The sequence below is a fragment of the Trichoplusia ni genome, chromosome 3, assembly GCF_003590095.1.
Source record: "Trichoplusia ni isolate ovarian cell line Hi5 chromosome 3, tn1, whole genome shotgun sequence".
Lineage (NCBI taxonomy): Eukaryota > Metazoa > Arthropoda > Insecta > Lepidoptera > Noctuidae > Trichoplusia > Trichoplusia ni.
Window position 1 is genome coordinate 19,649,143 of NC_039480.1, and position 17,274 is coordinate 19,666,416.

Sequence of the window (17,274 nt, forward strand, 5' to 3'; positions counted from 1 at the left end):
AGACACAGAACAAATGATGGTGCTCATTACACAAACATTTGTCCTGGGTGGGAATCGACCTTACGATCTCCGGTATCAGTCAAGGCCACTGTCCACAAGACCAACAAGCCAGTGATGATGATAATGATGACTGTATTAAAAGTGAATTTCACCTCTTCATCACTAGGAAATAGTCTTAATTTTATGTATGTATGTATTTTTTGCGACTACATCAACCGTTTAGTTGATTTGTAATAGGCAAAAGAAATGCTTCCGTTGGGCCTTGCTAATAGCCGTTCTAAAAACGCATTATATCAGTACAGTTATTATAAATGCTACTAATATTATAAACGCTATTTGTGAGTCTGATTTAAATATTGATTTTATTACATTTCTAATCTTCCTCTCTCAAAAAATTCATCTATTCAAATAAGAAAATGTCAGATTACTTATATTGGACAGCACCCAGTTTCGCCCATCCTTCACCGCTTCCTAAGTGCTTTTGCTGTGAGAGAAGAAACGGCGCAACAAACTCCCCAGCAGCACGCTGTCTTTCCGTATTCAGGATCCATATTATTGGTCTTAAACTTGTTTATTTTTACCATCTACACACCGTGATTTTTTAGTCGTCTTACAATAGCAGCCCAGTTCATGTATCCAATGACTAGAACACGTTCATGATAAATAAATAGGTATTTATGAGATTTGAATAAATTTAAAATGCAATTTTTATTCAATATTATGATGCAATTCGTAGTTTTTTAGAAACACAGCTCTGTTGCGAGCGCGGTCCGAGCCTTGTAACAATGGTGAGGGGCGCGGGCGGGGGCGTTTTTATCATTTTTAAGAGTACGTTTCAGATTTCTCTTGTTTAATTTTTCTTCGTACTTATTATCTTAGTTGATGATAATAAAAATATAATCGCGCCTAGGGGTATTTTACGTCGGATACATGAACTGGGCTGCTTTTGTAAGACGTCTAAAAAATCACTGTGTATAACTTATGGAATGCAATAAAGTATTAAGTAAGTAAGTAAGGCATAGATGGATATTTACCTACTATGTTACTCTTTCAAGCAAAAACTACAGAGTGGATTAGGACAAAATTTGTTACGCAGATAGTTTATAACCAGGCTTTTCGATTTTATGTGGGATCTATTTGGATTTGCAGCAGGCAGAACCGCTGGCAACAGCTAGTCATCATCATCCTAGCATTTTCCGAACTATGTTGGGGTCTGCTTCCAGTCTAACCGGATTCAGCCAAGTACCAGTGTTTTACAGAGCGACTGCCTATCTGACCTCCTCAACCCAGTTACCTGGGAAACACGATACCTACCCCTTTAGTTAGACTGGTTCTCGGACTTCCCAGCTTCTGACTACCTGTAACGACTGTCAAAGATGTATGAATAACAGCCTTGACCCACAATGTAATGTGCCTTCCGAAACACGGAGGAACTCGTTATGACAAAGATGGTCATCCATCTACGGACCAACGTCAAGCGTAGCTTAACCTGTGATCGATTCACTTATGCGGTTATAGCTTAGCCATGAGCTTCTCACATATTTCAAAGATTTATAGACAATATTAAGTATTTCCTTAGTTCATTGTGTTTATTAGGTACAAGCTAACCAGGTTAAAATTTGTGGTCAGTGCTCGCTCTAATGCATGCGTTACGTCACTCAGCCGCTTCAGTGATTGTAAGGTGGTAATGATTGATAGATGTTTGATTGTAACGAATTAAAATAGAAAGAATTTGGTCGAGATTTGTTTACTTGAAACTATTCCTGCTTCTTAGGCATTTTTACTAACACAGTAATTAGAAATTCATTGTTCTGACCGCGAGTGTTCCGCCAGGTTCTGAATTTCTAATAATTGTATTGGAAAAATGATTAGAACAATCGGCCAAAGATCGGCCATTGTAAATAGTAGAATAGGGATGAAGACATTTTTTTTTTGCAGCGTCCGTCTTGTAGTTTTTTGTATAATAGTGGATACGTATTTTTTAATTTGTTCCGCAAACATAAATTGACCAAATTACAGCGAATGAAACTTACACGTGACGTCACGATTGAGTATAAATTTTACTCTATCGTTACGTCACAAGCCCCCTCTCCTAAACTTTAAAGCAGTTAATCTTTGTCAATTCTAGTTTTTCTGAAAAAGGAAAAAATACGTGTCTCATACTTTTCAATTATCTAACTGAGGGACTAATGAGATTTTTTCTTTTTACACCCAGTCATCATCCCTATTGGTCCTCTGGTTATAAAATGTCTGTGTACCAAGTTTCGTCTAAATCTCTTCAGAGGTTTTTACATGAATGTGGAACAAACATCTAAACATCCATACATACAAACTTTCGCGTTCATAATATTAGTTAGATGACGTCACAGATAAGCAGCTTACTCTTTGGTGTAAGAATTTCCGAAATCAGTTCAGTAGTTCTTAAGATTACCACCGAAAAACTCACTCTCTTTATAATGTTAGTATTAATTAACTAGCTGTTGCCCGCGACTTCGTCCCCATGGGTAGAAGATATAAGTTAAAATTTATACCTGCCCTGTTTCTTTCACATTTTCCATTGTATCTTCGCTCCTATTAGTCGCAGCGTGATGGTTTATTTATAGCCTAAAGCCTTCCTCGATGAATGGTCTATTCAACACAAAAATAATTTTACAATTTGGACCAGTAGATTCTGAGATTAGCGCGTTCAAACAAACAAACAAACAAACTCTTCAGCTTTATATATTAGTATAGAGTATAGATTAATGTATTGTTTCCGTATTTTAATAACATTTTTGTGATCTAACAATAAGTGATGGATGAAATTAAACCGCTTATTAACTCAGGCATTCATTGGCACGGTTAATTTTTAATTGAGCAATTTATCTTTAGCATTGTTCTAGGTTTATCAACCGAATTAAAAAGGTATTTTTCTATCTGTCTCTGTACTTAGGACAACAAACTTCAGATAAAAACTACTAAGTGCCGATTTTTCAATCGCCAGATAACTTTTATTCGACGGATATGTTTGACGTTTTGACAGCTTTTGTATAGAAAATATGACAAACGGCCATATTGGTTCTTCAAAATGAAAATTAAATATTAAAAATAGTCAAAAATGAAACAAAATACATACACAATTATCCATTTTATTCCAAAAAAAATATCAATGATTACATAAAAACAACAATTAGAGTTAAAAACACTTGACATTTTATGACAATCACAGTTTTTGCAGAACTACATTTTAAAACTTATGTTTAAAAAAGCCCAAATAATGTTATTACCGAAAAATAATATTTTTTTAGATTAAATAACAATATTACAACAAATTATTTTGCAAAAGACTTATTTTTTATACATTACGATTAAAACATATTATTATTATTTTTTAAGTAGGTAACATTCATTTTGATAATATAGAAAAAAATAGTAAAATATAAATTGGACACACGACACTGCGGGATACACATACACCATGTAAATAACGTGTTGCCCAGGTAACTGGGTTGAGGAGGTCAGATAGGCAGTCGCTCCTTGTAAAACACTGGTACTTAGCTGAATCCGGTTAGACTGGAAGCCGACCCCAACATAGTTGGGAACAGGCTACGATGATGATTATTATTTTCCGTATTGTATGAAGCTGTGTGAAATCAAGGTCTATCACCACCTCTTAAAGTGTTTTTTTTATGGTTCTGTAAAGCCTTTGCTTTCTGTCCGTCTGTCTGCTGCAGCTGTATCTCATGATGAATCTATCTGAGGTAGTCCGACACCCAGGCAGACATATCAGCTGTGTACTTAGTTAAGGGGAAGTCGTACGGTATTATTAAACGGTTTTTCGCTTGCTTTTGTAAAGGAAAGTAGTCTTGGTTTATCTGTAAAAGAAAAAAAAAAGATACAATTCTGCTCATAGACAACATTTAAGTCATAAGAGAAATATTTGACAAAAAAAATATTTTGGTCTGTCAGACAGATTTCCAAGAATATTTAATACGTATTTTTTTATTTTATCATAACACTAGCTGTTCCACGCAACTGCGTCCGCGTGGTTAGAAGATATTAGTTATGATTTATATCTGCCCTGTTTTTTCCACATTTTCCATTGTATCTTCATTGTACGCGCTAATTTCAGGAACTACTGGTTCAAATTGAAAAAATATTTTTGTGTTCAATAGACCATTCATCGAGGAAGGTTTTAGGCTATGTACCATCACGCTGCGACTGATAGGAGCGAGGATACAATAGAAAATGTGGCAAAAACGGGGAAAAATATTCGTCGTCGAGGGCTTCCGTTAAAAATATTCTAACTTATATCTTCTAACCATGCGGACGAAGTCGGGGGCAATAGCTAGTTAATTATAATATTACTTACCACAAAACTAGGTAGGAACAGTACTCCGGCCTCATAGCTCATGATTCTCAAGGCCCCATTGCCCTTGTTCAGTTGCCCCCAAGCAGCCTTGCTGATATTAGCCGAGGTCAGCAGGTAATACGCTGCCCTGTCGCCAGACACCCGCGTATAGCTCTTCAAATGAGGCATGGCCTTATTACGATGCGATGATTTGGCCTGCCATTGACTGAAAGAAAAAGTTTTATTTTCTAAATCAAAATGAAAAAGATTTTTTTTTTTCATATTTTATTAAAAATGACTCCCACACTGAAGAATTCAATCCTTGTGTCGGGGTATTTCACAAACATACAAATCACATGCACAAAGACACCCAGACTCAGGACAAGCATTCGTGGATCACACAAATGATTGTCCTACGCGGGGTCGAACCCGCAAGACGTCGCCCTCAGACGCCGACCTCAACTATAGCCAATTGAGCAGTTTTTGAGTTTGAGGTCTAATGGATTGATTGATACATGTGAAATTAAAAACATCTATTCATATACTTTAATTTAACTTTAAAGTTTGTGACCTATGGTAGAGGAAAACCTTTGGTATTGACTGGGTGCTATGATGGTCAGTTTTGGATTTGAAGGCCTAAGAATTACACCCAGACACAGAACAAATGATCGTATTTTTCTCACAAACATTTGTTCTGCGTTGTAATATATAACATCATGTGCGTAATACGTATATAAAAATATATATGTAAGTTTGTCAGTTGTCTAGTACTCATAATACAAGTTTCGCTTAGTTTGCGACTAGATGGCGTTGTGAAAATTGTGTAACATTATTATTATTATCCAAATCGGTTCAGTAGTACCTGAGATTCCCCCCTACAGCGTCACAAACTCACAAACTTTACCTTTTTATAATATTAATAAATGAATAAATGCGGACAACATCACATACATTGTTCTGAACCCAAAGTAAGTTGCTAAAGCACTTGCGTTATGGAATTCAGATACAACGAAGGTACTACAAACACCCAGACCCGAGACAATGTAGTATGGATTTTTACATTGACCCGACCGGGGATCGAACCCGGTACCTCAGAGCTAGCGACACCTTGAAACCGGTGCGTACGCCACTCGACCACGGAGAGATACTCACTATAGGTAAGACATGAGCCACATCTGTTTCGCGTGGGCGTCGGCGGCGTAGGGCAGGCAGCCGCCGCCTAGCAGGTCGTCATGAGATTGTCTCACGTTCTCTATAAACACACACTGGTATTAGAACTCAATTTTACATAATCTATTAAGTACAGTCTCGAAGCAGACTACGCATTATCACGTGTAGAAAGACAGGTGCCATAGTTTTCTGGAAAATCTTAGGGACTGGTGCACATAACATCATCGGCCTAGCCTTTTCCCAACTATGTTGGGGTCGGCTGCCGGTCTAACCGGTTTCAGCTGAATACCAGTGTTTTACAAGGAGCGACTGCCTATCTGACCTCCTCAACCCAATTATAGGCAACACGATACCTCTTGGTTACACTGCTTGTCAGACTTTTCAAGCTTTTGACTACCTGTAACGACTGTCAAAGATGTAGGAATAACAGCCGGGACCCACAATTTAACGTGCCTTCCGAAACACGGAGGAACTCGTTATGACGAAGATGGTCACCCATCTACGGACCAACCGCGTCAAGCGTAGCTTAGCCTGTGATCGCTTCACCTATGCGGTTATAGCTTAGCCACGAGCGACTGGTACACATAACATGTAACAAGACACCGTGATTTTTTAGTCGTCTTACAAAAGCAGCCAAGTTCATGTATCCAGTGACTAGAACACGTTCATGATAAAAAAATAGGTATTTATGAGATTTGAATAAATTTAAAATGCAATTTTTATTCAATATTATGATGCAATTCGTAGTTTTTTAAAAACACAGCTCTGTTGCGAGCGCGGTCCGAGCCTTGTAACAATGGTAAGGGGCGCGGGCGGCGGCGTTTTTATCATTTTTAAGAGTATTTTCAGATTTCTCTTGTTTAATTTTTCTTCGTACTTATTATCTTAGTTGATGATAAAAAATAACAATCGCGCCTAGGGGTATTTTACGTCGGATACATGAACTGGGCTCCTTTTGTAAGACGACTAAAAAATCACCGTGTATAATAGTCTAATTATTTTGACTCACATATTATACAATAGTTCTGCATGTACTTTGAATTCTTCATGTCTGTTTTTTATAACACAAGGGTGAATGGCCTCTGGCAGATACCCCGTCACATTTCATATTAAAGTTCTCAACAAGGCCTCTGCATGTTAGACCTGTGTCCCCGTACACGACTTGTAAAAGGACCGGGTCTCTTCACATGAAGTTATCCCGTGAATGAAAAATATTAGCTTACCTAATGATGGATAAACAATTTTCAACTCCGGCGGGCTGGACAACAGTTGCGACTGATTCTTGATTTTCGTGAAATTGTGAAGAAAATCGCCAGTCAACCATAACTGTAAGAAAAAATTAAATAAAACATTTTATATTCATTGTATATTTATAAATATACTAGCTGACCCAGCAAACGTTGTTTTGCCTAATAAATTATTTCTAGTTGAATGTTTTTTTTAATGCCACATTTAAAATAAATAATGACAAAAAATTTCGTCCAAAAAATATTTTTTTTTTTAGTGTGAGCTGCCCTTGACACTTAGGGGTATGAAAAATAGATGTTAGTCGATTCTCAGACCTACTGAATACGCATATAAAATTTGGTAAAAATCGGTAAAGCCGTTTCGGAGGAGTACGGTAACTAACATCGTGACACGGGAATTTTATATATTAGAAGAAGAAGAAGATTAGAAAAAGATAAGTAAGTATGTTTATCAGTTGTCTAGTACTCATAATACAAGCTTTGCTTAGTTTGAGACTAGATGACGTTGTGTGAAAGTTGTGGAGTATTATTATACCAGCTGATGCCCGCGAGTCGACCCGCTAAAAATCGGAAATAATCCCACAAGAACATAAAATCGGGATAAAACCATCCTACGAGTTAATCCGGACAACAAACTATCTGTGCACCAAGTTTCATCGAAATCCGTTCACTCGTTTCCGCGTGAAAGCGTAACAAACATACAATCTTTCGCGTTTATAATATTAGTTATATTATAGTAGTTTCTTAGGTTTACGCGAATGTTAGACATTGGAATAAAACTACTTTTACGGATTTTATCGTGTTTTTTTTTTATTATATTTTTAGTTATATTATATACTGGTTTCCCGCCAATAATCTTGATCAAAAGTATTCTATGTCCTTCCCCAGGTCGCAGACTACCCCAATTTTCAGCCAAATCGGTTCAGCCGTTCTCGAGTTAAAAAAATTGTAACTAACACCACTCTCTTTTATATGTATAGATTATACACTGACCTTGGGCTCCTTCCCGAAGCTGCCAATACTGCTGGCCTGTGCCACGAGCGGCCAGAGCCTGTTGTCTTCAGGCGGGATGCTGCAGTGTTGGCGCAGCAGCGACCCGGCGCGAGTCATGCCCCAGTCACAGTCGAAGTGGGAGCCCGGGACTGAGGCTACCAGGAATACGCTAGAAAACAAGGAAAATTAAAATAATAACACACCATATGAAGACGTAGCTAAGTCGACCTGTTATTCGTAGCGAAATGGATGTAAATAACACCTTACGTAGACGTAGGCAATCGTAATAAATCGAAAAAATCTGATATTCGTAGTGGAATGTACAACAGATTCGTTGCAAATCACATTTTCGTAGCGTAGTCAACTTAACGTAGCGGTATCTACTTGACATTCGTAGCTAATGGGGCGAAGTGGACTTAAGATTCGTAGCAAATCTGGGATTCGTAGCAACATCGATTTATCGCTTTGCCGTTTGTAGCAAATGTGAGAAAGTCTGTGACAAATAGCAAATGAAAACATGAGCGTGATTCAAAAAGATTATTTTAAGCCTAAATTTCTTTACGTAAAACATCTAAAAAGATTATTTTAAACCCTAGATTTCTTTAAGCAATATCAACAAACACAGCGACGACGGCAAAAACAACCTTCAATAAAAGAGAAAAGTAACAATAAAATATTAAAAAACGTTACTTTATATGACTGAAGTCGCATCGTTTGACCCTGTCGACGTAGTACCCGAGCTGCGGCAGGTGGTAGTGGTGGAGGTACCGCAGCAGGCTGCGCTTGAACATGGTGGGGGACTCTCCATCATGAGGCATGGCGTCAGGAGGCAGTTCCGGGCATGACGGGCTGAACCAGAGCCTGAGGGGTGGGGGGTTGATAATGTTAGGTATGTGAGTGCTAGTTTTGAATTTAAATGGTGGCAAATTCTGTATTATTAAATGATGTAACGGTTTACTCACGCGTATTTATCGGGGTAGCCCGACTAGTTTCGGACCCAACCGGAGTCCTTAATCATGAGCAGACGCGGCGGGCGAGCGAGTCGAGATCAGTTCGACTCGCGATCATCATTTAATAATGAATCAGTCTCACGATAGTTATTATAAAAATTCTGTATTAGTTTATTAGTTAACGAATGAGTATAAAATTTACGAAATCGTTACGTCGAGACTAGATGGCGTTGTGTGAAAGTTGTGGAATTGTAATATTGTGAATATTTAAGTATAATAAGACTCGCCCTTGTGTCCTGTTCTCCCAATCATCCCAATATAAGTTGGCAGTTGATATAACAACTCGTAGCGATCCATTTTCGTAACACAATATCATCATTTTTCTGAAACGACAGGAGAAAAAACTTAGAATATTGAAATGAAACTACTTTTCCGGATTTCATCGCGGTTTAATTTTAGATTTTAGTTCCCGACGATTCGACACCATTGCAGGTATCATGGTCACGGGCAGACAGTCTGCTAGTAGTATATCAGTCATCTCAGCCTATCGCCGTCCACTGCTGAACGTAGGCCTCCCCCAAAGAGCGCCAACCATCCCGGTCCTGGGCAGCCCGCATCCATCCGCTGCCAGCCACCTTCTTCAAATCATCGGTCCATCGTGCCGCATTTATCTCATTATATAGTAGTATATAACGAGTGGGTCCCGGCTGTTATTCCTACATCTTTGACAGTCGTTACAGGTAGTCAGAAGCTTGAAAGTCTGACAACCAGTCTAACCAAGGGGTATCGTGTTGCCTATAACTGGGTTGAGGAGGTCAGATAGGCAGTCGCTCCTTGTAAAACACTGGTACTTAGCTGGATCCGGTTAGACTGGAAGCCGAGCCCAACATAGTTGGGAAAAGGCTACTATGATAATTAAATGTAAATTTTAACCGACTTAAAATAAAGAAGGTTATGTTATATTACAACTTACGTATGATGCTTTCCAAATGGAGTTGACATTTGTACCATATGAGCGTCTACCTGTGGTTTCTTCGTCGCAATAGTTTTCAAATCTGGACTTTCTTCTCCATACAATATTGTAAGTTTTTTATCTCTATAACAAATATTAATTATTAAATGATGCAACGGGTTACTCACGCGTATTTATCGTGATCGCCCGACTAGTTTCGGACCCAACCATGAATATCGAGAAGCGATCCAGTGTTGCTGACGATCCAAACCGACTAAATTTCATCGAAATCGATACAGCCGTTTAAGCGTTAAATGGTGACAAATACACAAAAAAATATATGCAATCGATTTTATTATATTAATGTGGTTTGCTTACCTATATCCAGCGAAATAGTATTGTGCCAACAGCCAAGCTATGTCAACCATGAAGTTTATTTGTAAGGAGCATTTCAATTCTCCCAAGCTATGGTCCAAGATTTCTGTAAAAAAAAAGCAAAAACTGGGTGTCTTTGTGCATGTGATGTAAATGTTTGTGAAGATTTAAAATGGTTGTGTTTTCCCCGCGACACAAGGATCAAATTCCTTACTGCGAAAGTCGTTTTTTAATTAAATGCAAAATTAAAGTCTTTCTGATGTGTTTGTGTGTGTGCGTGCTAGCACCGCCAAGTTGTGACCTAAGTCAGTAATAAATAGGGATGACGACTGGGTATAAAAGGAAAAAATCTCATTAGTCCCTCAGTTAGATAATTGAAAAGTATGAGACACGTATTTTTTCCTTTTTCAGAAAAACTAGAATTGACAAAGATTAACTGCTTTGAAGTTTAGGAGAGGGGCTTGTGACGTAACGATATGGTAAAATTTATACTCAATCGTGACGTCACGCGTAAGTTTCATTCACTGTAATTTGGTAAATTTGTTTGCGGGACAAATTAAAAAATACGTATCCATCATTACACAGAAAACTACAAGACGGACAGTGCAAAAGAAAATTGTCGTCATCCCTATTAGCAATCCATGGACAAGGATGGTTCTATTTGGCATTTTTTCACTTTCACACAAACTCTATGCAAAACGAAAAATATTAATATTTACCTGAGAGTGTTATTGAATAGGGCTGTGTATGCGTTTCTTTAGCGGCCGCTATGGTTGTGTAGAATATATAGTAGGGGGCCGCGGCGGCGTGCTTCGCGGCCATTTTCCCTTGGGGTAGAACTACAGAGAGGTAATCTTGAGGCCGGCCTACCGGAGGCACTATTTGGCGGTATTCGGTATCTGCAAAATCAAAATATTTCAAAATAGCTGTTTTCCGTCGAAATTATTTGTTAATACTGGGACACGAAATTGAGATAAAGCTCCTATGTGTAAAAGATCATGTGTAATATAAATGAAAATTTAAACCGTACAGATAAATTCCTGAGATAATAATTGGTGAAAGATGGACAGACATTTTATAGTAACTATCGTGAGACTGGTTCATTATTAAATGATGTAACGGTTCACTCCGTTGGACTCCGGACTCCGGTTGGGTCCGAAACTAGTCGGGCGATGCCGATAAATACGCGTGAGTAAACCGTTGCATCATTTAATGATGGACAGACAGACAGCGGAGCCCTAGTAATGTTATTCCGATTGTACGCTTTGGTTAAAAAAACCCTAATATAGAGTATAACTCACCTTTCTTCCGCGACACACTCGGCGCCGAGCGACTGCCTTCACCCCTACTCTCTCCCACACTATCACCACTTCTACTCATTGGTGATCTCACATCGCCACTCCTACTCCTCACCGTCTTGCTATCACCACTCCTGCTGACCGGTGATTTGTCTTTGGGTACTGGTGATTTGTCTTTGGTTCTTGGTGATTTGTCTTTGCGTACTGGTGATTTGTCTTTACTAACTGGTGATTTACTGATGTTCGTTTCTGGGACTTTTAATGCTTGTTCTATTTTCTCTTTTGTTTTATTTTCTGAGGAGCTTGATTGGTTTGGAGTTGTGCTGTAAGTATAAATAAACTTAAATATCTTTATGTAATGTCGTGGTGGCCTTGTGGTTATATGTATAGACTTGGATGCACGAGGTTCAAGTTCGATCCCAACTCAGGGATAGCACCGATGCGACTATCTAAAGTTCGTACCCTATTTTTTTTAAACTGTACGCGTCGTAACTCGTAGTACAAGCACGAATGCTTGTCCTACAAGTCCTGAGTCTGGGTGTCTTTGTGCACATGACTTGAGTGTTTGTGAAACCCGTGACACGACGATTTAAAATCCTTAATGCGCGAGCCTTTAAAAAAAAACAAAAGCTTAAAAACAATGTTCTATATCTCTTGGATCATCATCATTATCAGCCCATATTCGTCCACTGGGCATAGGGCTCCCCGATTACACGCCATCGAGATCTATCTTCGGCTGTTCGCATCCAGCTCGTGCTGGCCTATCCGATACCCACCTACAACTAGCCTCCGCCTCGAAGTTCTTCCCCGGAGCATACAACTGCTTGTGTATCAACATCTTCAGCTGATCCACGTACATCTGCTTCTGCGTATTAAACTTGGACGGTAATGGAAAGTCTCCGATTCCAGTGTATGAGTCCAGGATGGATTCCACTGCAAAATGTTGTTTATGGTAATTGATTTTTTGAAAAAATATAAGTTTTTAATTAAGCATGGATGTGGATGCTTATAGGGGAAGAGGACAACCAAAGAAACGATGGATGGATTGTGTGAAAGACAATATGGCTGTGAAGAGTGTTTCTTGTGAGATGACGTTGGATAGAAAGGTATGGAAGAAGATGACATGTTACGCCGACCCCAAAATAATAATTGGGATAAGGGCAGGGGAATGATAATGATGAAGTATACATTCAAAATCATACAGAGAGATAAGAACTAAGTAAATTTTACTGAAGTTTATGCTGTTGTTAATACAAAGCATATGTCAGCAACAATAACAAGCATGCCACAGAAGCAAGAAATAATGCAAATAATGAAATATAAATTAAATATGTCTTGCTTGTACAACAGACTGTTATTTAACATGCCACATGGGCAAAATATTGTATCCTAAACTAGTCTAAAATGTAACCATTTCATCATTGGCCTAGCCATTTCCCAACTATGTTGGGGTCGGCTACCAGTCCAACCGGTTTCAGCTAAGCACCAGTGTTTTACAAGGAGCGACTGCCTATCTGACCTCCTCAACCCAGTTACCTGGGCAACACGACACCCCTTGGTTAGACTGGCTGTCAGACTTTTTCAAGCTTCTGACTACCTGTAACGACTGTCAAAGATGTAGGAATAACAGCCGGGACCCACAATTTAACGTGCCTCCCGAAACACGGAGGAACTCGTTATGACAAAGTCGGTCACCCATCTACGGACCAGCCGCGTCAAGCATAGCTTAACCTGTGATCGAATCACTTATGCGGTTATAGCTTAGCCATGAGCTAATCTAAAATCTAACTATTTATTATAATTTATTAGTGTTTAATGATTATTTAAGTGTCAAGTATTAATTCAAGTTTAAGGATTAAATACTATAAAGCCATCAAATAGAGTAGACATATTATTTTGTAATTTATGAGACCTATGACAGTAATTAAGAGGCCTATATTAATTTATACTGCATACTTTAGCTGTACCTACTTCATAATAGACAAATTAATTACGACAACATTTAAAAAGTCATGAAATATTCGATTTCTTAGTGAACATATTGGTGAAAATAGTGAGAGTGCATTTGCCCCATTATTAGTCTTATTAACGCATTTTAATACTTACAATGTTCATGGCTATATTCTTTGAAGTGTATAGGGTTAAGTCTATAACATTTATCCCCATAAGGACATTCTTTCTTAGGTCTTTTTGCATTTTTGTCGTCTGAAATATGGAAACGATTATTTCAATGATTTTTACTTATTGTAGATGTTTTCTTCGGCAGAAGGTTAATAGTTACCTTCCATTATGTCTTTTCTTTTATTTGGAGTACCCATAACAAGTAAGTTTAAAGGGAAAAAAGAGTAATATTTTTTTGAAAAATCGCTCAAACTTTGTTGACATTTAACTTTCTGACAGGAATTTGACTTTACTGGTGCCGTTTAGAAACAGCATAGTAGGAAAAAAAATGTCATTTCCAAACTAAAATGAATTGGAAACGCATGTAAAACAACTCAAGTATTAAAACAACAAATAAAATATTGAGCGTGAATTCGTAGAAATGCAGAAAAATAAACACTGATAACAATCATTTCTTTTTAATAAGTTTATGTAACTTAAGTATAATTAATAATTTCATAAATTAATTGCTGCCGCGGCTGCTGAAAACCTCAAACGGCGCAAATATGGTAATCTAGTTGGTAGTTACTTCTTTGAGCCGTTTGGGGTTGAAACTTTTGGGCCGTGGGGGCCGAGTGCCAAAACGCTTTTTAAAGACCTAGCAAAGCGTCTCGTTGACACTTCTCATGACCCAAAGGCTGGCTTTTACCTCGCTCAGAGGATTAGCATTGCCATTCAACGTGGCAATGCTGCCAGCCTTTTGGGCACACTCCCAGCCGGCAGCGACGCCGATGAATTTTTTGATGATTTAATTTAATAATTTTTTGTTTTTTAACTTGTAAATATTTAACTCTGTAAAATTGTAAATAAATTTCATAAATTAATACAACAGTACTTTTTGAGGCTTGAAAGCCTTGAAGTCAGGTAATTTTACTGTAAACACTTCGCTAAATATATTTTTTCTGTGGTTGTTTTATTGGTGTTGAAATTTTGAAACTGAGTTTTGTGCACATTTTGAAAGTTGACAATTTTGTTTTCGTCCTGGATAATTTATCTTAGCGTCGCGTCGTTACTAGCCACTAAGAAGTGTCGGTGTTTCTATATCCGCAATTTACGAGATCTCATAATCTGGTAAGCTCTAGCTCCAAGTTTGCAAAAATATGCTTTGATTACACTGATAAACGTAAACACCTAAACAAAAAGTTGAAATTCAATATAAACAGATTATCGTTATTAATTATTCTAAATTTGAATAACCATGCATCTTAATGGGCAATTTTTATCTTGCGTATAATACTGGGCGTGTAAGTCGGCCAATGTTCTCAAATATTGTTGCGTGAAATCTAAACTTCACATCTCACTAAGCAGGGTAATGCATCCTCTTGCTTGTACTCTACTAAGTTTATTTTTCTACAAAACGACTCCAGCTGTAAGGTTTTTAATCCTTGTATCGCGGAAAGTTTCATAAACATTCAAGTCACCTGCACAAGACACCCAGACTCAGGACAAGCACTCGTGGATCTCACAAACGCTTGTCCTACGCGGAGAATATTCCCCGGTGACCGTGTGGTGTGACCTCCACTTGGTTCAATCCATGTTTTCGTATCAAACCATACATTGCCACATGCCAAATGAAACCAAACTTTAATAACTGTTAAAATACCTTTCCAGAAAAATGATCAACGATGATGACTACCGTACCTGCCCGTACAACACCAGCCACCGCATCCTCGTCACAAGATTCCCTCACCATCTAATAAAATGCCAGAAGAACAATCCGCCGTTAATAATCTGTCCGTTCAACGCAACACATCGGTACAATCAAAAGGAAATTAAAGAACATTGTCTCCAGTGCCCGGATAGGAAACCGTTTGAATATGATTATAAGGCAGCAAAGAAGATTACCATTGGGGCCATGACAGCTCCGAAACCTATTTTACAGAAGGAGTATTTACCAGAACAGGACAGAGATTATTGGGATGATTAGTTTTACTTTTTGACTAGTATGCCATTTGCTTAAGTACTTAAAGAAAGATTAACAATCTTGGTGAGTCTTTTAGTTAAAAAAAACTTAGTTTAAAAATGTTTTTTTTTATTATTTATTTAATTATCACACTAATCTACCATAATTTATTTCCATAATTCCATAATGGTTTTATCAAAAAATTGGTGCTTGTTTATGTTTAAATCAAACCTACACCTTGTGCATACAACTCCATGCTTAGAATCGCAGGACCACCACAATACTTAAAATAAACGCTCCTAAAGTAATGAAAACCAAAGAGATTACCAAATCAAATATACCTCTGATAAATAAATCAATCAATAAAGACACGTTTACTTATTTAATATGCATTTGTATAAAAAGACACCAAGATTATTAACTCAAGTACAAATAGCCCCGTCTCCCTTCCACAGGCCAACAGTGAAACATGAACTTCAGCTTCAAATATTTACCATACAAATAAAAAATAAGTTTTTCGATTGTAGAAAAGAGTTTTACAGGCACGGATCTTGAGCGCTGACCTTCACCTGCGCAGAAGTGATTGTTTGTGTCCCTTTTGCGGTATGAAGTGAGGCGCGGGGCAGTCTCAAGTGCAGTGATTGTCACGCGCATCGCGTCATAGCCGACATGAGCGATTCTTTATTTGGTGCAGTTGCATGCACCTCAAGACGACGAGTACGCACAATTGATTGGCGTTTTATTTTACGATGCTCAAAGCGTTCCCCACTCTCCCGCCGAGCGCTCAAGATCCGTGCCGATAACTATAGCGCGCTACAAGGCATCCACATATACTAATGGACATGCCTTAGAGATGAGAATTATGGCACTCCGAAAGAAAGAGAGGAAACGAAGTTCCGGTCTATTTTTATCTCTTTAAAATTATATGCCGTGCTTGTCATGAAAACTGAGCGCAAATCATCTATGAAGAAAGAGACAGCGCTAGACCGAAAGCATAGGCTGTCTCTCTCACTCTTTTCAAGGGCCACGCCTTCGAGGCCCATAGATCATAAAATATAAATGATTTAAAACATTTTTTCTTAAAAAATATGATTTATTTTTAATTTTGTTAGTAAAGATAGTTTGACGTGATTTTAAGAGAATTAAAATAGTTATTTAATAAGTATAGACTTAATTTGAAGTACATAGAAGTAAGTACCAAAATTTAAGCAAAAGATATCTGAATTTGTTATTTTGTTATAAATAAATATTTTTAAAAGTAATTTTCTTGTTATTTTCGTTTCTTATTTGATTATTTTTTTGTGTTTTGTTAAGCTTAAGTTCTTTAACCGATTTCTAAAAAGGGTGTGACCTAATTCAACCGTATGTATCTTTTTTGGGAAACTACACTTCTGCCTTTTTTGGACCTAAGTACCTACCGTTAGAGGGTAAAATATTTTTTAACAAGAAGAACATACAACCGACTTGAAATAAAAAAAAACTACTAAGGCAAACTTGATGAAATTTTTATTCGACTAAAAGGCAGCTATTTCATGTTAAATGAAAAAAGAATCTACAAAACCGATTCATACAGTCCGAAGTTCTGATGTAACATAAAAATCACGCAGACGAATTGAGAACCATCTTTCGGAAACTATTACTTAGGCCCTGTGTATCCGTGGGGGGCCACATTCGGTGCTATGGATGTGGTCCCAATAAGAGACGAGGAGGCCGACGCTCTTTACACATCGGCCTCCACACAATACGAAAAATTACCCACCGGCCCGCACTACTGTTTGGTGGAAGCCTGCGGTCGGTGTATGAAGGATTGCAACGCATTGCCATACACCGACACAAAAACGCGGCTGACGTAGCACGGAGGTTCAGGTTTAGTCAGTAAGAGTGTGAGACTACCCA

At 38.0% G+C, this 17,274-nt stretch overlaps 2 protein-coding genes across 4 annotated transcripts; one reads left to right on the forward strand and one right to left on the reverse strand.

The window, feature by feature from the left end:
• Positions 1–3,112: 3,112 nt before the first annotated feature.
• On the reverse strand, positions 3,113–13,737 carry LOC113492318 (probable tyrosyl-DNA phosphodiesterase). Its single transcript, XM_026869766.1, has 14 exons — positions 13,597–13,737; positions 13,422–13,520; positions 12,092–12,248; positions 11,319–11,638; positions 10,737–10,916; positions 10,021–10,123; positions 9,664–9,786; positions 8,978–9,073; positions 8,431–8,601; positions 7,741–7,909; positions 6,724–6,826; positions 5,483–5,582; positions 4,352–4,556; positions 3,113–3,854 (listed from the first exon to the last, which is right to left on the reverse strand). The coding sequence occupies exons 1-14, from the start codon at positions 13,631–13,633 to the stop codon at positions 3,732–3,734; spliced, it is 1,986 nt and encodes a 661-aa protein (XP_026725567.1). The 5' UTR covers positions 13,634–13,737; the 3' UTR covers positions 3,113–3,731.
• A 636-nt stretch (positions 13,738–14,373) lies between these two features.
• Positions 14,374–16,640, forward strand: LOC113492319 (gametocyte-specific factor 1-like). Of its 3 annotated transcripts, XR_003400489.1 has the most exons (3): positions 14,374–14,546; positions 15,087–15,462; positions 15,834–16,640. XR_003400489.1 is itself a non-coding variant. In XM_026869767.1 (2 exons), the coding sequence occupies exon 2, from the start codon at positions 15,091–15,093 to the stop codon at positions 15,400–15,402; it is 312 nt and encodes a 103-aa protein (XP_026725568.1). In that variant the 5' UTR covers positions 14,374–14,546; positions 15,087–15,090; the 3' UTR covers positions 15,403–16,640. The 3 variants fall into 3 exon arrangements, 2 of the variants coding, with proteins under 2 accessions (XP_026725568.1, XP_026725569.1); XM_026869767.1 differs by having other exon boundaries at positions 15,087–16,640; XM_026869768.1 differs by lacking the exon at positions 14,374–14,546 and adding an exon at positions 14,586–14,784 and having other exon boundaries at positions 15,087–16,640.
• The last annotated feature ends 634 nt before the right edge of the window (positions 16,641–17,274 follow it).